Source organism: Babylonia areolata, chromosome 31 (genome assembly GCF_041734735.1).
Source record: "Babylonia areolata isolate BAREFJ2019XMU chromosome 31, ASM4173473v1, whole genome shotgun sequence".
In the NCBI taxonomy this organism is placed as follows: Eukaryota; Metazoa; Mollusca; class Gastropoda; order Neogastropoda; family Buccinidae; genus Babylonia; species Babylonia areolata.
In genome coordinates this window covers 16560155-16579932 of record NC_134906.1, presented here as the reverse complement: position 1 = coordinate 16579932, position 19778 = coordinate 16560155, and the positions used below count along the sequence as shown (strand labels likewise).

The 19778-nt window shown below is 42.3% G+C and overlaps 1 protein-coding gene across 1 annotated transcript in view; it reads left to right on the top strand.

Annotated features, from left to right (window-relative positions):
* LOC143276251 (potassium channel subfamily T member 2-like) overlaps nt 1-19778 on the top strand; it is a 288909-nt gene that overhangs the window by 220915 nt on the left and 48216 nt on the right. The window contains exons 16-22 of the mRNA XM_076580729.1: nt 3292-3532; nt 4173-4278; nt 5787-5959; nt 7882-7953; nt 12297-12443; nt 17687-17786; nt 18828-18929. Of these exons, the coding sequence (XP_076436844.1) occupies nt 3292-3532; nt 4173-4278; nt 5787-5959; nt 7882-7953; nt 12297-12443; nt 17687-17786; nt 18828-18929 (941 nt within the window). The remainder of the gene's footprint in view (nt 1-3291; nt 3533-4172; nt 4279-5786; nt 5960-7881; nt 7954-12296; nt 12444-17686; nt 17787-18827; nt 18930-19778) is intronic.

The following is a 19778-nucleotide window of genomic DNA, read 5'->3' as shown; positions in this document are numbered from 1 at the left end:
GCCGAGTGTTTGAATCTGGGTATGCGTACCCTGATGAGCACAAACTTAAGCTGAATGGCGAGAAAACTGAAGCACTGCTGTTCAAGACTAAAAGATCGTCTTTCAAGACACAGCACCCACTTCTATTCGTGTAAGTCAGACCGATACCTCCTTCACTGATCACGCAATAAAATTGGTGTCACTCTCCCATGTGTTAGGTCCATGTACAAGTATGTTTCTAATATCTGTAAGTCAGCAAGCATAGAACTCCACCGCATTGGTTCCATTCATCACTTCCTGTCTTTTGTGTGTTGTGTTAGAAGGAACATCTTCAGAACCTTCTGAACTGTTTCTCCAAAGCCTGCGAGGACTATAGACTGACAATCAGTCTAAAGAAAACAAATATCATGAGCGAGGACACTGAAAGCCCTCCAACCATCACCATAAACAAATATTAACTGAATGTGGTGAAGGAATTCACTTATATCGGTTTAACAGCGACCGACATATTTCCTCCGAGGACTCAGAAATCAGCAGACGGAATGGCTGAGCTACTGTAACATTTGTCAGGCTCTCAAAGCGGGTCTAGACCTGAAGACTGACACTGGGCACTTTCAACGAGTTCAGAGCTGTTTGAGGCATTTATTTAGGATGGGTTGGGTTTGAATTTGGAAATAGAGTCACGTCTATTATGTATCAATGTGTGAGTTACATCAGTTGTCGAACGTGATCAGTGCGAAGCATGTCTGATTATGATGATGATGATGATGATGATGATGATGATAATAATAATAATAATGATAATATAATGATGATAATAATAATAATATGATGATGATGATGACGATGATGGTAATGATGATTATGGTCATTATCAAAAATTCAACTGATTAAGAACATTGTTGTCCCACTTCAGCATTATACAGCTCAGGAGAGAGAGAGAGATGGCAAGTGATGACTTTTTTCAGGGGAGAAGCTCACCAGGTAGGAAATCAGGAAATCCTGGTGAAGCCATGTCCCAAGGAACGTTGTACGGCCACAGCTCAGACAGAAAATATAGTTAAGCCATCTTTCAAGAAACCGAACTGCCACAGCACAGACAGGAAATCCTAGTCAAGCCATGTCCAAAGAAACGTTGTAACGCCCACAGCACAGACAGGAAATCCTAGTCAAGCCATGTCCAAAGAAACGTTGTAACGCCCACAGCACAGATAGGAAATCCTAGTCAAGCCATGTCCAAAGAAACGTTGTAACGCCCACAGCACAGACAGGAACTCCTAGTCAAGCTATGTCCCAAGAACCGTTGTAACGCCCACAGCACAGATAGGAAATTCTAGTCAAGCCATGTCCAAAGAAACGTTGTAACGCCCACAGCACAGATAGGAAATCCTAGTCAAGCTATGTCCCAAGAACCGTTGTAACGCCCACAGCACAGATAGGAAATCCTAGTCAAGCCATGTCCAAAGAAACGTTGTAACGCCCACAGCACAGACAGGAACTCCTAGTCAAGCTATGTCCCAAGAACCGTTGTAACGCCCACAGCACAGATAGGAAATTCTAGTCAAGCCATGTCCAAAGAAACGTTGTAACGCCCACAGCACAGATAGGAAATCCTAGTCAAGCCATGTCCAAAGAAACGTTGTAACGCCCACAGCACAGATAGGAAATCCTAGTCAAGCCAAGTCCAAAGAAACGTTGTAACGGCCAGGGAACAGACAGATAATCGCAGTGAAGCCATGTCCAAAGAAACGTAACGGCCAGGGAACAGACAGATAATCGTAGTGAAGCCATGTCCAAAGAAACGTTGTAACAGACACTGCACGGATAAATAAAAAAATAAAAAAAACTCGTGAAGCCATGTCAACAACCACAGCTTTTGACGGACTTCCGTGAATTCTTAAGCTGAATTCTGTGAAATCTTTTGGACTGACTTATGTGGCCTCTTTTTGACTGACGTCTGGGAATCCATTTGACAGACTTCTTAGGGATTATTATTATTATTATTATTATTATTATTATTATTATCCTGTCATGTGTCCTCAGAACTTTTATAACGGACACATTACAGGCTGGATATCCTTGTTAAGCCATGTCATTAGTGCACAGATAGAAAATCCTTGTGAAGACATGCCATCAGTGCACAGATAGAAAATACTTGTAAAGCCATGCCCTCTGTGCATAGATAGAACATCCTTGTGAAGACATGCCATCAGTGCACAGATAGAAAATCCTTGTGAAGACATGCCATCAGTGCACAGATAGAAAATCCTTGTGAAGCCATGCCCTCTGTGCATAGATAGAACATCCTTGTGAAGACATGCCATCAGTGCACAGATAGAAAAGCCTTGTGAAGACATGCCCTCTGTGCACAGATAGGAAATCCTAGTGAAGCCATGCCCTCTGTGAACAGACAGGAAATCCTAGTGAAGCCGTGCCCTCTGTGCACAGATAGAAAATCCTAGTGAAGCCATGCCCTCTGTGCACAGATAGAAAATCCTTGTGAAGACATGCCCTCAGTGCACAGATAGGAAATCCTAGTGAAGCCATGTCGTCAATACACAGATAGGAAATCCTAGTGAAGCCATGTCGTCAATACACAGATAGGAAATCCTAGTGAAGCCATGTCGTCAATACACAGATAGGAAATCCTAGTGAAGCCATGTCGTCAATACACAGATAGGAAATCCTAGTGAAGCCATCCCCTCAGTGCACAGATAAGAATTCCTAGTGAAGCCATGTCGTCAATACACAAATAGGAAATCTTAGTGAAGCCATCCCCTCAGTGCACAGATAAGAAATCCAAGTGGAGCCATGTCGTCAGTACACAGATAGGAAATCCTAGTGAAGCCATGTCGTCAATACACAGATAGAAAATCCTAGTGAAGCCATCCCCTCAGTGCACAGATAGGAAATCCTAGTGAAGCCATCCCCTCAGTGCACAGATAAGAATTCCTAGTGAAGCCATGTCGTCAATACACAAATAGGAAATCTTAGTGAAGCCATCCCCTCAGTGCACAGATAAGAAATCCAAGTGGAGCCATGTCGTCAGTACACAGATAGGAAATCCTAGTGAAACCATGTCGTCAATACACAGATAGGAAATCCTAGTGAAGCCACGTCGTCAATACACAGATAGGAAATCCTAGTGAAGCCATGTCGTCAATACACAGATAGGAAATCCTAGTGAAGTCATGTCGTCAATACACAGATAGGAAATCCTAGTGAAGCCATCCCCTCAGTGCACAGATAAGAAATCCTAGTGAAGCCATGTCCTCACAACCCTTGTAACGGCCACACTGTCGTGTTGTGCAGGTACGGTGGCCCTGGAGCTACAGCACACACGGATGCAGGGAGACAGCGGGCTGAGCCGGCAGAACAGTCGGAGGAGTCAGCTCAGTCTACCTAAAGGCCTCAACATCCAGAGTCTGCAGAAACGGCCCAGCATCGCTCCGGTGCCAGCCATGGTGGAGGCCAACAACATCCACATCAACATCACTGGGTCCGACTCTGAGGACGACGACGGGGACATGTCCAGCGACGATGACTTTCCTGAGTAAGTCGTCTTTGTGGCACAGGCCGGGAAGAGGGAGGGGAAGTAAAAAAAAAAAAAAATTGAGGGTGTTGTGTGGTTAATGGTGACATCAGTGTTCAGATGCCCGTTCTTGATTTGAAAAAAATAAAATCCGGGGGTATTGTGTGGCTGATGGTGACATAGTGTTCGCATGCTCTTTCTTAATAATAAACTTCGGGGTGTTGTGTGGCTGATGGTGACATCAGTATTCACACGCTCTTTCTTAATAATAAACTTCGGGGTGTTGTGTGGCTGATGGTGACATCAGTATTCACATGCTCTTTCTTAAAATAAACTTTGGGGTAATGTGTGGCTAATGGTAACATAGTGTTCACACGCTCTTTCTTAATAATAAACGTCGGGGTGTTGTGTGGCTGATGGTGGCATAGTGTTCACATGCCCTTTCTTAAAACAAACTTCAGGGTGTTGTGTGGCTGATGGTGGCATAGTGTTCACATGGCCTTTCTTAAAATAAACTTCAGGGTGTTGTGTGGGTGATGGTGACAAAGTTTTCACATGCCCTTTCTTAAAAATGAGTTTATGATTTCATAACACGTGGTTTGGACCGTGTTGCACCGAATTAAGCGTGGCGGAACCATTACTGTGTTACTCTTTTCTCTAGGTATGTGCGAGGATTTCCGCCCATCACTCCTTACGTGGGCACCAGCCCCACGCTGTGTCATCTGATGCGGGAAAAACGGCCCCTGTGCTGTATGCAGCTGGCTTTTGTAAGTACTCAACCTAAAAAAGAATAAGGCTATATCTGTTTCTGTCTCTCTTAGTGCCTTTCTTTGTGTGGAGAATGAACGCTTAAGCGTGCGTGTGTTCTTCATTTTAACGACTGTTCCCATACTGTTCCTATATTGTGAATATATACATATATATATATATATATATATATATATATATATGTGTGTGTGTGTGTGTGTGTGTGTGTGTGTGTGTGTGTGTGTGTGTGTGCTATTTTGTATGAAATCGACTGCAGTTTTTAAAGAGAGAGTGAGAGAAAAGGAAACGATCACTGTGACACAGGCCTCATAGTTTACAATCAATACAGTGAAAGATATCTCGTTGCTGGTTGCATCGTATGGATACCAATCTAAAATTATGTATGTATAAAATCATGTCATATGGGTAACTGCAAAGACCGTAGAAGAACAAACTACATAGAGAAGTACAGGCCTTGGTGGAGTGACAGAGACGCCGTTACCATCACCACTATGGATGGATTTCTGTCTACCTGGCTGCAATCACAAGTGGAAAGAACACATGTCTGGTTGCGCAGTCTGCTGTGCTGTGTGTGTAGTTGTATTGTTTGTGATCTCGCTCTGTACTCTGCCACTGACACGTCATCTGGGCGTGAAGCAGTTAGTATGATGGTGATGATGATATGGATACTTACATTGCGCCTATCCTCGGTAAGAGACAAAGCTCTAAGCTTTTTACAAACATGAAGTCATTTGCACAAAGGCTACCTACCTGAGTAGATCCGACCCACAGCTGCCTTTGGGCGCCCATCATTCGTTTCCTGAGTCCTTCAATCAGGTTCCAGTCACACACACATATATGCGCGCGCGCGCGCGCGCGCGCGTGTGTGTGTGTGTGTGTGTGTGTGTGTGTGTGTGTGTGTGTGTGTGTGTGTGATCTTTACTTGTATGACCGATGTTGGGTTTTTTTGTTGGTTGGGGAGCAGGGGGTGCAGGCTGGGTATGTTCTTGTTTCCATAGCCCACCGAACGCTGATATGGATTACAAGATCTTTAACGTGTGTGTTTGATCTAATGCGTGCGAAAACGCGCGAAGGGCGAGAATCCAGCGCTCTAACCATTTAACCACCGCACTCGTCACCACCACATCACCTTAGACGTCAACAACACAAAGCCACAAATGTGAAATCGGAAGTAAATCTCCATCCTTAACCCACCAGGTGTGCCGAAACCGGGAATCGAACTCGGGAAACTTGGGCGAGAATCCAGCGTCCTAACCATTCGATCACCGCACCTGTAGCATTATTGTGTTGTGCGCATACATAACAAGCCACATGGAAACAGACAATCAGTGAGGCAGACGCTAATAGTTCTGCACAAAGACATTACCCATAAAATACAACAACATGCCTGGATGTAATCATAGTAAACATACTGCACGACCGGATGATAGCATGAGGCTGTGTATGTATATGTCATGCTGTTGTGAATGGATAATATATTATGATGAACACCAGCTTGTGTTTACAGGAGTGTTCACACAACCACTGTAAGAACGCCAAAGACTACAACTGGCCCAACCCCACCATCGTGATCGCAGCAGACTACGCGGGGTCGGGACTGTACAACTTCATCGTGCCTTTACGCTCACACGCCCGTCCTAAGAAGACCCTCAATCCGATCGTGCTCTTACTGGGCCGTGTGTAAGTGCATTGGGTGTATGTCTGTAGGCCTGTCCTTATTGTCTGATATTATAACAGCTGTCTTCTCGGGTCTGTTCGTTACTAGCTTGTCCGTTTGTCTCTGTCTTTCTCCTTGTCTACCTGTCTGTGCTGTCTCGGTTTCAGTTTCTGTCCGTCTGTCTGTCTGTATGTCTGTCTGTCTCTGTCTCTGTCTTTCTCTCTCTCTCTCTCTCTCTCTCTCTCTCTCTCTCTCTCTGTGTGTGTGTGTGTGTGTGTGTGTGTGTGTGTGTGTGTCTCAGTCTCATTTTTGGTGTAATAATAGTAATAATAATTTACATTTATATAGCACCCTTTCTCTCTAAGAGCTAAAGACAATTTACATGAAAGAAAAAGTTATATATTACATGGATCATTCAAGACAGACTCTTTATCCACCACCACCCGGCCCCCCTAACTCTCCCTCTGTCATTCATCATGCGAACAGAGTGAACTGACAGGCATGGACTGGTGTTGGAGAAGAAGGAAACTGAGAGTACATATTGATTTTTTTTAAGATTAGTTTTTATGAAGAGCGAAAGACAGAGATGGAATCAGATGCATGGATATGATGAGGAAGCTTGCTTTAGATGTGAGGAGCAGCAAGAGGAAAGACCCTATACCATAGGTTATTGTATTGACACAAGAAAATTTCAGAAGGTAACAGTCAGAGGATGAGCGGTGAGTTATGAAGGGAGTGTAAACACTGACAAGGTCAGAGAGAAAGCAGAATAACAGAGACAAGCAACTTTGTATTTAATCCTCGCTTCAATGGGGAGCCAGTGCAGAGTACGGATGTGGGAAGGAATGTGATTAATACGTTGGACTCTGATATATGTTATGCATGACTGTTTTGTCTTTATATGTATCTCTGCTGGTATATATTAAGCATGACTGTATTGTCTTTATATGTATCTCTGCTGGTATATATTAAGCATGACTGTATTGTCTTTATATGTATCTCTGCTGGTATATATTAAGCATGACTGTATTGTCTTTATATGTATCTCTACCTGGCCGTCTGTTAATTACCCACTTCCCCAATGTAGTTTTTTTGTTTGTTTGTTGTTATCATTGTCGGTAGTTTTATTAGTCCCGGGAGGATTGATGAAATGATTCACTGAATTCATTTTGCAGTGTGCACTTTGAGCATGTACAAATACCATGGCAGCAGTAGAAGTTATCTTTTTTTTCTGCAGCACGCGCGCGCGCGCGGGAACAAATTCACACAGACCTCTATCAAGCAAGCATCTCCGAACAGAGCAGCTGGTACTCAACGCGAAAAGACATATGTGACCAAAGACATACGTGACCAAAGACATGTGACCAAAGACATATGTGACCAAAGACACATGTGACCAAAGACTACGTTTATCAGGCTGCCTAGCAAACCACACAATATTGTATAACATTTCATGGTGCAATAAGCAACCATATATTGTGATATGGAGAATTAATTTTATCTTTTCTTGTATTCCACCACCGTGTAGGGAAGCGGTTCGCTTTTCTGGGTTTTGTTTGTGTATATTTGATAAGCCTACGTAAAAGAACCCACAAGTGCTGTCTCTGTCTCAGCAGAAAAATCCACTTTGAAGTGGAAAGAAACAACACTTGCTTGCAGAAGAAAGAAAGAAAAATGGGTGGCGTTCTCACTGTAGCGACGCGTTCTTGGGAGAGCAGCCTGTGTCAGAAAAGAGTAATACAGTGCAATACAAATACAATACAATGTAATAAAATGGTTTCCTCGTTGGAAACGAACGTTTGTAATGCCAGTGTGTGTAAGATCTCTGACAGTCAGCAAAAGGGCATGAAAAGCATGCAGACTTAATAAATGTGTTTTGGGGAATATGTTAATATCTTTACAATATCTGTTTTTTACAACGCTCTGTCTTCGTGTATATGTGCAGCCCTGAACAAGCCTTCTTAGAAATGATGTCCTATTTTCCTCTGGTTTACTGGATGACTGGAAACATTGACTGGTGAGTACAGGCCTCCTGCTTCTTGTTATAAACATGGAGAGATAGAGAGAGAGAAGTGGGCTTGAGCAAGAGGGAGAAAAAGATATTGCAGCCTGTAGGACCAAGGAGGTGCAAAAAGGGATCACTGTTTTCAGTATATTAGTTGTATATTCTTTTTGTTTCTAGTTCACCCTTCACTGGCAGTTTGGGAAATCATTGAAAACTGTTTATTCTTCCGCAGATCTTGGGAACACGGTTACTTGTCTCTCAATCATATATACCTTGGGTGGATTAGAGCATTGTCAGACCAGCCGCTGTGGCGAAATGGTTAGTGACGCGAACTGACGGCTGGGAAGACGCGGCCGGCTCCTACCCAGAGTTGAGTGTGCTATGGGCTTAAATGGGAAGACTTGGACCACACGGTCGAGAATCATCCACTTCACAGATGCGTCTTTGGGTGTGTTGCTCTAATTTCCTGACCAACTCTGTAAGTGTCTGTATCTCTCGAGCCTGGTTGACACCGGGATATCATTATGACACGAAGCGCAGAGTACAGCCTTTTCACGTATTCCCAGACCTAAATGGACCTCCATAGCGGCATCGTCGTCATCATCATCGGCATCGTCATCCTCCTCCTCTTCCTTCATCATCATAATAAAGTCCCAAATTATGTGACCTTTCACGCCCTGCTCTCATGGTGACCTCAGTTTCGATACCCCTCCACTTCCGCACTCTGGGGGAGACACTCATTCAGTCTAGCTGGGCGACAAAGCCATTATTGTCGTCGGTAGGGGGCTTAGTAGGTGGTGTCCTAAGTACATTTAATCAGATAAGACACTACTGAACACCACCAAAGTGACTGAGCAGCAGTGCAGGGTCTCCTCTGGTATGTGGCCTCCTGATGATCTAACATCAGTGGTTCCATGTGGACTGACAGCATTGGGACTGCGACAGACGAATCAGATTGTAGCTGTGTATGGGGGACTCGGAATGAGCGGCGGGGGAGTAGTGCCACTGTAACCGTGCAGATGATGGGGCAGCAAAAAAAACCTCGCCATTTCTTATACTTCTGATCGGGTCCTATCAGATACTACAAATGAACCTCTCCCTCAGAGAATGGCTCCAGTTGTTGTCTTTAAAGGGGTCCCGTTCTTTCATTGAAACATCTTCGTAATTTTTTTGTTACAATGATGGAAGTTTTGAACTCGCGCTTGACTTCATCCACTATCATACACACATATTGAACATATGTACACAGTGTGTGTGTGTGTGTGTGTGTGTGTGTGTGTGTGTGTGTGTACATACATACATATGTTCAATATGTGGATGAAGTCAAGCGCGGGTTAAAACAAAAATGTGTGTATATATATGCACACACACACACACACACACACACACACACACACACACACACACATATATATATATATATATATATATATATATATATATATATATATATATATATATATAAAAGACTTCATCCACATATTGAACATATGTATGTATGTACACACACATACACACACACACACACACACACACACACACACATATATATATATATATGTGTGTGTGTGTGTGTGTGTGTGTGTGTGTGTGTGTGTATAAACAGTGGCATCTCATCGACTTTATCATCACCCGCCAACTAACAGCAGCGACGTCCTCATCACCAGAGCAATGTCTGGTGCAGATTTCTGGACGGATCACCGGTTTGTTAGAGCTAAGCTCAACATCCGCATAGTCCCCCTCCACCGTAAACGCCAAAAGCTCGTTAGAGAGGTCTATCAACACATTCAGACTCCTGTTACCCAGATACCAGAAGGAATTCTAAGCCAAACTTGATGACAAGTTCGAGGCGACTCTGTCAAGGATAAGGAGGGTGTCAGCGCAAGGTGGAAGGAGCACTTCAGCCAACTTCTCAACCGGCCATCTACTGTTGCCCAGGAATCTCTACAACAAATACCGCAGAAGCCTACACGGGAGGACCTCGACCTACCCCCCAGTGAGGATGAAGTAAGGACTGCCATAAAACAGATGAAATGCGGGAAAGCGCCAGGAAAAGATGGAATTCCTGCTGAAATGTACAAGGCAATTGGAACCACAGCTTTCAAAGCGTTCCACGACGTCCTCTCGACCATCTGGGAGGAAAAGGACATGCCAGCAGACCTTCGAGATGCCACTATTGTGGCGCTCTCAAGAACAAGGGTGGGGGGGGGGGGGGGGGGGCAAAATCAGACTGTGGCAAATACAGAGGAATTTCTCTTCTCTCTATAGCAGGAAAGATACTTGCCCGCATCCTCCTCAACAGGCTCATCACCAACGTCTCTAAAGAGCAACCTTCCCGAAGCCCAGTGCGATTTCCGCCCTGGCCGCAGTAATAGACACGGTGTTTTCTGTGTGACACGTCCAGGAGAAATGCAATGAACAGCAGATGGACTTGTATGCAGTGTTCACATATTTGACCAAAGCTTTTGACACTGTCAACAGAGAAGCTTTATGGACCATCCTGATGAAGCTGGGCTGCCCGCGCAAGTTCACCGCCTTAATACGGCTCTTCCACGACAACATAACTGGACAAGTTCTTTCCAGTGGTGACTGCTCAAACTCCTTCAACATCTCAAACGGAGTGAAACTGCTGTGTTTTCGCCCCCGTGATGTTCAACTTGTTCTTCACGCAGGTCCTACTCCATGCTATGAAAGATCTGAACTTGGGCATACGCATCAAATACCACCCGGATGGATCTGTGGTCCATGCCGCCCCCGAACAGAGCCAAGCCCCAGCCAGCCATTACCATTAATGGAGTCCGACTGAAGTGTGTGGAGAGCTTCAAGTATCTGGGCAGCACTACCTGTGCATATTGATCACTGGATAAAGAGATCACGTCCAGGATCAAGAAAGCCAGCCAGGCCCTTGGAAGATTGAGAGCGAAGGTTCTCCAGCAAGAAGGAATAAGACTCTGTACAAAGATAAAGATCTACAAAGCCGTCGTCCTTTCTTCGCTACTGTATGGATATGAAACGTGCACCCTTTATCGACGGCACATCAAGCAGCTAGTACAATTCCACATGAAATCGCTACGCATGATCATGGACATTCGCTGGCAGGACAAAGTCACAAACCAAGAGGTGTTAGACAAAGCTGGTTTAATAATAATAATAATGGTATTTATATAGCGCTGGATCTTGTGCAGAGACAAATCAAAGCGCTTTCGCACCAGTCATTCACACGCATGCATAACTCTAATACTGCAGAAACTAAAGACACGGAAGGGCAGGCAAGGGAGGCTATTTTGGGAAGAGGTGGGTTTTAAGGCCAGACTTGGAAGAGCTGAGTGTGGAGACTTGACGAAGCGAAAAAGGAAGTTCATTCCAATCGCAAGGTCCAGAAACTGAGAAAGAACGGTGGCCAATAGTCGAGTGTTTGACAAGCATCGAGTCATTGTTGCTGAAGGCTCAGCTGCGCTGGACTGGTCATGCCATCAGAATGGACAACAGCCGCATCCCAGGCAACTAATGTATGGTGAGCTCAAGGAGGGCCAACGCGGACAGGGAAGGCCCAAACTGAGGTACAAAGACACCCTGACGAGAAACAGGTGGTGCGACATCCAGCCACGCAAGCTTGAAGCATCTGCTGCGGACAGATCATACTGGAGGTCTCTCATCTCTAAAGCAACAACTGCCTTTGACAAGGACAGACGACTGCATCTCGCCGCTGTGAGGGACAGACGTCACAGGGCCTCGTCCTTCTCAGTTCAAAATTCAGTCCATCGCTGCGACCCTGTGGGCGCCTGTGTGCTTCCAGCTTTGGGCTGCAGAGTCACATGCGCTGTCATCGCTGAGTACACAGACCTTGTCATCGTCGGCTCCCAACAGCCTACCAAAATATATACATTATATATCAGTTTCCGTTTCTCAAGGAGGCGTCACTGCGTTCGGACACATCCATATGCGCTACACCACATCTGCTAGGCAGATGCCTGACAGCAGCATAACCCAACGCGCTTGTCATGCCTCGAATGCATGCTTATATATTTTTGTACCTATCAGAGTGGATTTCTTTTCACAGAATTTTGCCAGAGGACACTTTTGTTGCCATGGGTTCTTTTTCAGTGCGCCAAGTACGTGCTGCACACGGGACCTCGGTTTATCGTCTCATCCGAAAGACTAGACGCTCAGTTTGATTTTTCAGTTAAACTTGGGAGAATGGGCGAGAGAGGGATTCGAACCCACACCCTCGTGGACTCTTTCTTGGCAGCTCAGTGTCTCAACCATTCTATCACCTTCCTCATCCATATATATCCGATGTATATATATGAGTGTGTGTGTGTGTGTGTGTGTGTGTGTGTGTGTGTTGACTACAGTCTGGAAGACCTGCTGAGGGCAGGCATAAACTTCACGGAGAACGTGGTGGTGGTGAACAGAGAGACCTCCAACTCTGCTGAGGAGGACACACTGGCCGACTGTAACACCATTGTTGGTGTGCAGACCATCTTCAGGCTTTTCCCAAAGTAATACGTTCTGATTATACTCATATCATCATTGGCGTGTCGTCATCCACGTCTGAATCATGTTGTTTGTTACCATTGTCACCGTCATCATTGTTCTCTTCATCGTTATCATTATAATCGTTGTCACCAAATAAGACTGACTGTAGACTGTGGCATAATGTCAGTGGAGATGCTTCTTGCAGAAACTTTTTAAAATAATACATTGATCACAATACTTGGTTGAGAACAGGAAATAATGACCATGATGATGTTGACACAAAGGCAGAACCGCAGAAATATGTCCAGACTCACATCACACAGACAGGAGCCATACTCACCTGCCCACACAGTTGCAACACCACTACGGATTGTGAGAACGGCCTTGCACTCACAGGACCAGTACCGTTACCATACAAAGACATGGGTTGTTTTGACAGCTGTATCTTCTCACAGGTCCGATATGGTCACACCAAAAAAGAACATGAAATGTGTTAACGGCTGAATGTTAACACACAGTTCCACCATAAAATATGAGATATATTTAATGTTATATCTTCACACACATGTTCACACAAAAACATGAGGTGTTTTAACTAAAGGCTGTATGTTAAAACACAGATCCATGAAACAAGATAGAAGGAAACTGCGAACAAGATGGAGTTAATATAAATATAGAAATGCCTTTACTTGCGATGGATTAGAAAACTGTCTAGAGCGGTAAACGAAAGTTGGTCTTGTGTCCCAAGATGGCATTTTGGACAAATAGCTAATGGAAAAGTGTGGAGGAGGAATTTTGTTTAATGTCCCGTCACACATATCGGTGATTGAAGACATTTTGTTAAAGTATTTATGAATACATCTGAGTATTATCGGTTAGAAGGGGTGGGAGATGTGGATGAATGGAGGGTTGGGAGAAACTGGGCAAATGAGGGTAAAAATGTGGGTGAAATTTGGATGAAAAAACAAACAAACCCAACAACAAAAAAACTCTAAATACAGTTACAGGAAATTACTTAAAGGACTTCGTAAAAGAGAAGTCGTTAAACTGACAAGCGAAACAACTGATAATGAATGCAAAAAGTCAAAAACATCAACGTTCTCAGTCACTTGTGAAGACACACTTTCGTGTACAAAAGGCTTCATCAAACTACAGTCAAAAATTATATGCTCAATTGTCAGGTTACTAAAGCATATGCACTTGACAGTAGAACAATACTTGGTCCGTAATGAATTTGATAATAGTCTGAGAGCTAAACTCAGAATTGGTCTGCGAATCGGACCAAAGTCTGAGAGAGTCAACTGACGAGGTTTTAGACTTGAATTCAAGCACCTATAAAAGTCTCTCTCTAGTATATTGCTTATTTCCTTGTATGACAATGGGCAATATACTTTTATACTATCTATATGATTTTTTGCTCCCCTTTTTGCTGCCCTGTCTGCTTGGTCATTATAAAGGAATCCAGTGTGGGATGGTATCCAACAAAAATCAACATTTGTACCCTTCACAAACAGGGAGTGCAATAAATACCTAATTTCAAACAATAAATCTTCTCTTTGATTATTCTCAAAATGGAGCAAACTTTTTAAGACAGATTGAGAATCAACACAAAATAGGATATTGGTTACTATGATTGGTATATCAACAAGATGATTTAAAGCCATAAGGATGGCCACCAATTCAGCTGTAAAAATTGAATATCCCTTACCTAAATAATATGATTTTTCTGTTTTTAGGTCAGGAATGACAAAAGCAGATCCTGCACTGCTATCATCCAGGACCGAGCCATCAGTGTAAACTTTTAAATGATAATCAAAATTTTCTTCTAATACAATTCTGACAGATGCTGCTATTATATGTGGAGATTCTCCTTTTGTTGTGTCAGAAGCCCATATGTTGACGTTTGCTTTTGTTAACTCCCAGGGAGGGACAGGTGGCACCAGAACACGAGGTGCCATATCATGCAAATCAATGTCTGAAGAATTTAAAATATCTTACACATATGTGCGAATGGTTTGTAGATTTGAATTATTTTGTGCATTTTTTGGAAAATCAATATCAGACCTAATATTTAATTCCTCAAAATCATGCACTGCTGTACATCTCACAATGTATTTAGCAGAACTTAATTTTCTGATTTCATCTAATGGTAGAATACCCGCAAGCTTATAGGCTTCTGAGGTCTTAGTATGCACAGGTACCCCTAAAGCCAGTTCCACAGCTTTACCGTCAATTATTCGCAGCTTCTTTAGAAACCTCGGCGGAGCAGAAAAGAAAATTTCTTGACCGTAGGTCAATCTTGATCTTACGAGAGATGTCGCTAAATGTAAAAGAATTTTGGAGTCTTGTTCCCAAGGAGAGTGACTTACAATTTTTAAGAAATTTAAACTTTTAACTGCTTTAGTCACCATTGAATCAGTGTGTTTCTTCCAGTTTAGTTTTGAAGTAAATAGGATCCCAAGAAATTTTATTTCCGACTTGAAAAATATTTCACGTCCTCCTAAAAAAAATCGTGGTAGTTTGCTGGGATTATAACCATTATTAAAGAGGATCAAATGTGTTTTTTCTACAGAAAACTCAAAACCATTTGATTGCATATAGCTACTCAGTCTATCGAGTTCACCCTGAAAATGTTTCTGTACATAATTGATGTAATGTAGGCTTGTCCTTTTCCTCAAGGATGTCTGAATCCATATAGCAATATCATCGGCATATTGAGCCAGCTTGGTAGATGATGGAAAACATGTATGTAAATCATAAAGCATAATGTTGAACAACAATGGAGAAATAATGGAACCCTGCGGGATTCCCATGTTTATAGACCTAGAGGTTGATAAAGTTACTCCCACTTTTGCCACAATATATCTCCCACTTAAAAAGGATTTAACATAGTCATAAACATGACCCGACAGACCAATTTGTTTCAGCTTAAATAACAGTCTGCTATGCCATACTCGGTCGTAAGCTTTAGTAAGATCGAAGAAGGACGCAAGGATACTTTTTCGCTTAGAAAACTGTTTTTTAATTTGGGTAGTGAGACGGGTCAGATGATCAATTGTAGATCTTCCTTTCCGGAATCCAGTTTGAGCTGACGGAATTGAAAAGTGTATTTCAAAATATAATGACTGAATTTGGGAAGGAGAAAAAGCTTTGTGGACCTACTTAAATTCAAAAGACGAGATCAGTTTAGCAAATTACCATGACCAGCTACTGTGGAACAATGTACTGATACTACACACAAAAGACTATTTTCTTCAAAGTATGGAAAAACAGTGAAATTGAAAGGACTGGGGATTTGATATCAATTAATGGCAGCAGAATCTTATCACTGGAATAAATCCAGAACAAAGTAATCCAAACCCAGCCAACACCGTAATACAGTATGACGCAGTGTGGAAAAAAAACACCCGATAACTCATGGCTAGAAACAACCAATGACAGACAATGTGAAACAGACATGAACGTATATAGCGCCTATCATAGGTGAACAACAATGGAGAAATAATGGAAGCTCTAAGCGCTTTACAAACAGGCAGTCATTAACACAACAGGCTGTCTACCTGCGTATAAGCCGACTGACAGCTGCCATTGGGCGCTTGTCATTCGTTTCCTGTGTCATTCAGTCAGGTTTCAGTCACGCACACGCACACACTCACACAGAAATGTAACATTTAAACATGTATGACCGTTTTTGTTTAGTTACCCCGTATGTAGACAGGCATATTCCGTTTTCGAAGGTGTGCATGCTGGGTATATTCATGTTTACATCGAACACGGACGTGGACTACAAGACTTTTAACGTACGTATTTGATCTACGTACGTATACTCACGAAGGGGGTACAGGCAGTGGCAGGTCTGCACATATGTTGACGTGGGAGATCGGAAAATCTCCACCCTCAACCCACCATGTGCGACGGGCATCGAATTCAGGAAACTCGGCAGCGCTCTAACCATTTGACCACCGCACCCGTCACCATATCACCGCAGATATCCACAACACAAAGCTACTGAACATTAGAAATTAAACTGAAACAAGAAACAGAAATTAATTAAACCTTGTGCACATGGTCTTTGGCTGAGAAAACTTGGGTTTTTGAATCACAGAAAAAAATGTGGCTTATTCCCCCTACCCGTCACTTAAGATGTTCGGTCAAAAAGAACTACAATGGAAAACACTGCATGATTTAAAAAGTAATATTTAAAAAACAGCTACCGAATACAATGAAAGTAACAGAAAACAACAAATATTCGATTTGCAAATTTGAAGTTGATTAGATCGAGCATTTTTTTCATGAATGTACACCAGTTAAGATATTTTGAAACAAAATAGAAAGAACATTGTTTTAATGGTCTGAGTGTGTGTAATGTACTGTGTACAAAGGGGAGATCAAACAAGTGAAAATATAAAAATCATCATCAAGATTATTTTCAACAGTAAATTTTTTATAAGTTTTGCAAAGGAAACTAGGCCAGTGTCTCCTCCATTTGTGATATTTGAACAACAAATTTCATATCGCTTGAGGTGACTTGTCTTTTTCTCCATTTAGCTGCTAACATTAACGGAATGCTTGCTCGTATGTTTGATTGTTTGACTTTAGTATGTTTATTTTCCTTTGGGACCAACACCACGCAGCAGCTAATATACATATACACACTCACACACAAGTGCGTGCGCGACATAACCTGGAATATGCAAACAGCGACTGAGAGCTAGAGTGAGTGAAAAAGATATATACAAGATGTAACACACACCACAGCAAGAAAAAACATATGAATATTAAACGGTACAGATTGTGTCCATCATAAAATCACACAGACACAGTTAGGCGTGAATGGTTTGTGTGCGTGTGTGTGTGTCTGTGTGTGTGTGTGAAGGAATGGTACGTTATCAAATTGTGTTTACTTAGTTGTTTGTTGTTGTCTTTTGATTGACTGGTTTATTTATTCATTTGTCTCGTTTTTGTTCTTGTTTTTCAGCTGATAAAGAAAGACATGTGTAAGGCATTGAAAAAAAAATTTTTTTAAAGAAGAGAGAAACTGTGTGCTCCGTGATCTTGCATGCAACTGAAGCCACAAAAAAACGAATGTGAAAAAAGTTGTATTAACGCCTTAAAAACTTGTATTAACGGTTGCTTGTTCAAAGGTCCAGTATGGTTACACCACAAGAACGCGAGGTGTGTTAACGGCTACGTGTTCACACACAGATCCAATACGGTCACACCACACATACACGAGTTAATTTAACGGTTTTATGTTCACACACAGGTCCAACATTATCACAGAGCTGTCCCAGGCCTCCAACATGCGCTTCATGCAGTTTCGGGCTGACGATCTGTACGCTCTGTCCATCTCAAAACTTGAAAAGGTAACTTGGTTTGGGGGTTTTGTTGTTGTTGATTTTGCAACAACAGATCTACTACTGTTAACAATATTACAGCTGCTTATGCTGAAACTACTTCTTCTGCTGCTTCTAATGACGACTGCGATAATGAAGAGATTCTCTACAATTCTTTGCCCGTGTTCTTCATGAAGTAAATCATCGGTTTGGAGATTGTTGAATTTTAAAAGAGCACGAACTTGAATGAGTTGACTCTCTTCGCTATTACCTAGATATCCTCTCCTATTGCTCGTAACATTTACAACAGATAGTCTGGACGGTGGTGTGTTTTCGATGAAAAGATAACAAAATTATTAGTATTATGAGCATGTTCTCCTAGTCTTGAAAATAAGCCTTAGGCGTTTACAAAAAGAACATACACGTAAATATTAAAAAGACAAAATTGAACATGATACCAAACATTATTGAGAATTATTCATCCCGCGCTCCACACACTCGCACACAACACACACAAGCACACGCGCACGGACGCATACAAGTCATATAGCACACAAAGATAAATTACATCATCAAAAATACAAACAACAGATTCTGAAACTCTCAACTCACTCACTCACTAATAGTCATTTTAGTTCATACTGGAAAGGTATGAGCTGTTGAAAATGATTCTGGAGGGTGGAAAGGTGGGTGGTCTTCAGACTGGATTTGAAAGCTTGCAGTGAAGATGAGTGACTAGTTGATGGCTGATTAGTTGATTCTGAAGAATGAGGTCTGTGTATGAAAAACTGCGTTGGCCATACGTTTTGGTTCAAACAGGGGGGATCCGAAGCAGGCGGCTGTCAGAAGAAGAGCGGAGTTGGCGTGAGGATTTTTAGGGATGAATGAGATCAGAAAGATACAGTGGACTAGTAGATTCAATGGACTTGGAAAAAAAGAGAGACAACTTTGTAAATATTTTTTCTTGTACTGGGAGCCAGTGCAAAGCATGAAATAGAAGACGAGACTTAAACATGATATTTTGAAAAATATCGAAGTCGTATGTTCCTTACTAAATCTGCATGGTTGCAGAAAGAACGAGAGCGCGGTTCCAACATCCACTACATGTTCCGACTGCCTTTTGCTGCTGGCAACGTGTTCAGTGCCAGCATGCTAGACACACTGCTGTACCAGGTGAGGACATGTATTTCACATAGTTCCCTCTTCTCTCTCTCTCTCTCTCTCTCTCTCTCTCTCTCTCTATCTATCTATCTATCTATCTCTCTGTCTCTGTCTCTCTCATAGACCCTTCCAGGTAATGACAATAAAGCGTCAAAGCGTCTCTCTCTCGAACGCCAAATGACATGGTTTATGGTGATACTGGGAGGGTTCAGTTAAATATAGATGCAAAAACAAATATCATTCGATACTGGTTGCGCCTTTCAAGAATAACAGCTGAAAGATTGTCAAAGAAAGCCTACCACATGCTTGTTAATCTAGACAGCAACAATAAGAAATGCTGGGCATAAGACATTCGCTACTTACTTACCATGTATGGGTTTGGTTATGTATGGCTGAACAAAAGTGTACAAAATGTAACCTGGTTTTTACATGCTTTTAAAGAGCATTTAATTGACTGCTGGAAACAAGGGTAGGGTGGTAGGATCCAGGAACACGAGAGATATTCTGTATACAGAAAAGTTAAATTTGAATTTTCAGTAGAGCCGTATATCGAATGCATTAGGAATAAGGCATCATCAGATTCAGATATGGCATCACTGAGGAGGAGGAATTTTGTTTAATGTCCTGTCACACACATCGGTGATTGAAGACATTTTGTTAAAGTATTTATGAATACATTTGAGTATTATCGGTTAGAAGGGGTGGGAGATGTGAATGAATGGAGGGTTGGGGGAAACAGGGCAAATGAGGATGAAATGAGGGTAAAAAAAATAAAATAAAAATAAAATGAAATAAAATAAATCTAAATACAATTACAGGAAATTACTTAAAGGACTTCGTAAAAGTGAAGTCGTTAAACTG